Raw genomic sequence first — 3966 nt, forward strand, 5'->3', positions numbered from 1 at the left:
AAAATATTGGTATGAAATTTTGAAAAATGAAATTAAAGAAATCTTGACATGTGGCCATGATGTCAGATTGTTTCAAAACAAGCTGTAAAATGGGGTTTCCCCTTCACTATGGAGACCAATGACACTGTTGCGCATGCGCACTACAATTTCGCATGGTTCTCTTCGTTCTTTCTCTCCTTCTTGTCTGTTGCAAGGTAGGCACCAACCCGTGTCTCTTCATAGTATATTTTTCAGTCGAGCTCATACAGCCATTTTTTCTTCTTGGATCAGGCCTAAACATGTCGGCGGATCTGCAATGGCTCATCGTTCGGAAGACGAACTGCTTCCAGATGAGGCGCGATGGACGCAACTTCACCACTGTATGTTAGCTGATGGCAGATGAGTGAATAGCAGCGACAGTATAGAAGTGACTTTTTGCTGTTGTGGATGTACGTACGCGTGTTCTTACTGCAGGAGCCATACAATCTGTCTGGCCGTGCTGTGTTCCGTGATTGTGGTATGATCAATGGACGCACCGTAACTGTCGAGAACAACCCCAAGAAGAAGGGAATTCTTGTGGGTATTTCTCGCCGTTCAGGTAATTTTTCTCCAACGAGCATACCGTTGTCTGCCACAGGGCAACGAATAATAGCACATGTGTTGTAACGGTTACCGGGTCATCATCCATACGTGCATTTGTGAATTTTCGGCAGTGCCCCTGAAGTATTTCATAACTTGTCAGTCCTGAAATTCAAATTGAATTCTATATTCTAGCCGTTGTCATACACTATAATAGGTAATTATAAAAGTTAAATTTTTCCCTCTACCTGATAAATGAATCTTTAGTATTTTAATTTACATCAGTACTGTTTCAGTTTGCTACGTTTTGGTGTCCGAATGCGTTCGACTCTGTGATAGCTGCTGACTGGAATTATTGTTTTTCAAATTGAAATAAATTTGTATAGAAAGGAAAAGGACACATGGATGCTGTTTACCACTGTAACTAGATACTATAATTATACAGTCATATAGTGCAACGACTAGGCACAAAACTGACAGAGTTCTGTGTCCATGTGTCCCTTTCCTTTCTAAATTTATTATTGGCTCAACATCCGAGTATCAATATTTATTTTTCGAAACCTGGACTAGATCATGTGCATGTACATGTAAAGTAAGGTTTTGCTTGTGCCAGGCCACCACCATACCTGTGATACCAGGGTGCACGTGCCGTAAAGCACCGTTGATCTCCCACTCCATGTCGCTTTCCAGCTGGGTTTTCAACAGAGGGCGGGAATTAGATCAAGGCTGTACGCTGTACAACAATGTTGGAAGATCAAACTCGATTTGCTGGATTGTGCACCTTTTTATCCTGCACTGACACGTATTGTGTGAAGCAGTGCATGCGTCGGTTCAGCATCTTATTTTTTTGTATACGCAGAAGTTGCTTCACATGCAGAAAATCGACAGGGGCGGCAATTGGGAGGGGGCGGACCAACTGTACTTGTACACAGTTTAAATGGACAAAATTAGGTTTATTTATATAAATAAGCTTTGCGAAGACAGCAGTTTTAATATCAACGAGAACGACTAAGTGTATTGTAAGCATTTCCCAAATGTCGACATGTATCAGTGAAATGTGAAATCACAACGCATGCAGCGAAAAGGAAAGAGAGGACTTGTTCAGACCTGTTTTATTGTTCCACTCATCTATTTATACGAAATTGTTACGAGCAATGTTTCTTGCGCACAAGCGAAAGCATTCAAAGATGTTATACCAAAAATGATTTTCTTCTTGTGTAACCAGTCCCGAAGACACAAGCTTACTCGTAATGGCCCCCAAGTATTTATCATGCGTTGTGATATCCATCATTTAAATGGAATGTCATAATTGAAATAGTTGCTGTAGGCTAATGCTCCTGGTGCGCAGCATGCTTCTTTGTGTAGCGGTATGTCTATTGGGTGACAGTTGATAATGGCTGCCCGTGGCAGTGTACTTGTATACATGATGTATTCCTCTGAGTACGCGTGATTTATTTTAACCATACATTTGCGTACGTGCGATGCCTAGACTAGGTGACACTTCGAACATGTCAATATTCAAAGCCGTGCTTCTCCTGAAGCCCCAATATCAGTTTTGTGACCAGTGTTGGCCTAGTTGTAATCATGTACTTCGACGTAGGATGTAGTGTTAACATATTCTTGATTAGGTGCACAACCTTACAATTCTAGCCAGCTGATTCTTATCGTTGTTTGGTGTTGGCTGCTTCCCAACACCACATAATTTCACATGTCTAACCTCGATCACTCTTTCTTTATACTTGATTTTGCAGTAGTTTAGTATTCAGCTGCAATTCCTTCTTTGTGTACTTGTGTTTATAGCCGTGAACAGGCCTGCCAAGCGCTTTGCAATGACCCGCCTCAGCAAGGGCAGCCGTCGTGTTGTCAAGGGTCTGCGTAAGAACTTGGTCAACACCCAATACCGTCCCGACCAGGCCGATGTAAGTTTCTCCATAATCATCTGTTTGCTTTCTCCTTGTTGAACTGTTTGGCATTGTATGATCGATATTGCTGTGAAGTTGAACCTTTCCTTATGCAGTATCGGTGTGAGTTTGGTGGACTTCTTAGTGTCCCAACTCTTGTTGTAAAGCATGGCTTTTCTCTGCATTTTCCGGCTAATCCATGATGTGGCTTGTATAGTCTGTGCTGACACCGATTTGCAGAACTCACTTGAACTTCCTTTCTTATGCAGCCTGTTCTGTCTGTATATAGCAAGTCTAGCGGATAAAGGGGGGGGGTGTAGTTCTGCCAAAAGCCCATCGTTCTCTAGAATGCGCAACTCCTGGTTGGTTGCTGTCATGACTCCTTAGAATCATAGTCATTTTTTCATGATTCAACCAAGGCAGTGTTTCCAGGCCTGATGAGGTTAACTGTGCACAAAGCATTTTGTGATCCAATAAGTGAATTACACCACCAAAGTGATTGCTACTGAAAAATGAGGTGTGGAAGGAATTTTTGTAGATTTGCACGCACTTGAGGAATACGTTTTCCTTGGTTCCAATTATGTTGCCTGATACGTTAAATTTTATTGCAGTCAGTGATTTCCCAGCATTTTTCCTGAACAATATGTCTTGAGTGGTTTTTATATTTTGAACCCATAAGAGGTGCATTTTGCCGAATACAGAGATGTATGCTTGGTTAACTTTCGTCGCCTGGCACCTCTTCTGGGTTCTGCATGTTTATAGTGTGGTTCCTTCAGAGCTTGGTAGCTTTTGAGGTAACATAGTTTTGGTTGTTTTGTATGTTCTCTTACAGATTGCAGTTCGCCGTGCTTGCGCACTTATCCGTGCTTCAAAGAACAAGCCTACCAAGGCACCCAAGCGCCGTCATCACAAGAAGAACTGAGCAGACAAATAAAATCATGAACATGTAGGCCAAATCACTGACCAATGCTCTGCGAGTGTGTGTGATTGCAAGCAATAGTGCATGATCCTGACTGAGCGCATGGTTTGAAGAGTTGAAGATAATGTGGTGACTAGTTGGCGTTAGAATAATCGGCGTTCTACTGTATCCCACAAGTTGCCAGAGAACCAATACAGGCGTTCTTGCATTTGAGGCTGAACGTTCTCCTTCAGCGCTCGACAGGGTGAAACTGAAAAAGGAAATTTACATCATGAAGTGCATGTAATGTGCCCACTACTCACTGTACAGACTAGGAATGACAAGGCTTCGGGCGTGATTCTATTGTACCAAGAGTACATAACCCCCAAGAGTGCAACTGCCTGCACAACCTCTATGCTGTGCTGCGACGGCAGAACTTCACATCACGTGACGTGGTTCAAAAGGTTATGCTGGCAAACGGTGCAAAGTGCCCACAAGAGACTTGTACCCAAAGCTGTGTTGCGTACAACCCTGTATCTATCATGCACAGAGTGCAAATAATATGTACGGGTTCATCACGTGATGTGAAGTTCTGCCGTCGCAGACCCC

At 42.8% G+C, this 3966-nt stretch overlaps 1 protein-coding gene across 1 annotated transcript; it reads left to right on the forward strand.

The window, feature by feature from the left end:
• The first annotated feature begins 120 nt into the window (after positions 1 to 120).
• Positions 121 to 3418, forward strand: LOC135814973 (large ribosomal subunit protein eL28-like). The gene is made up of 5 exons (XM_065328183.1): positions 121 to 194; positions 271 to 359; positions 454 to 577; positions 2359 to 2477; positions 3292 to 3418. Exons 1-5 carry the CDS (start codon positions 134 to 136, stop codon positions 3379 to 3381), a joined length of 483 nt encoding a protein of 160 aa, XP_065184255.1. The 5' UTR covers positions 121 to 133; the 3' UTR covers positions 3382 to 3418.
• The last annotated feature ends 548 nt before the right edge of the window (positions 3419 to 3966 follow it).

Source organism: Sycon ciliatum, chromosome 4, assembly GCF_964019385.1.
Source record: "Sycon ciliatum chromosome 4, ocSycCili1.1, whole genome shotgun sequence".
NCBI classification, from domain to species: domain Eukaryota; kingdom Metazoa; phylum Porifera; class Calcarea; order Leucosolenida; family Sycettidae; genus Sycon; species Sycon ciliatum.

Bases quoted from the DNA above. Each gene is read 5' to 3' on its own strand.
- LOC135814973 (XM_065328183.1), top strand. From the start codon at position 134: ATGCGCACTACAATTTCGCATGGTTCTCTTCGTTCTTTCTCTCCTTCT. The intron at 360-453 runs GTATGTTAGCTG...TTCTTACTGCAG, and splicing joins ATGGACGCAACTTCACCACT to GAGCCATACAATCTGTCTGG. The intron at 2,478-3,291 runs GTAAGTTTCTCC...GTTCTCTTACAG, and splicing joins ACCGTCCCGACCAGGCCGAT to ATTGCAGTTCGCCGTGCTTG.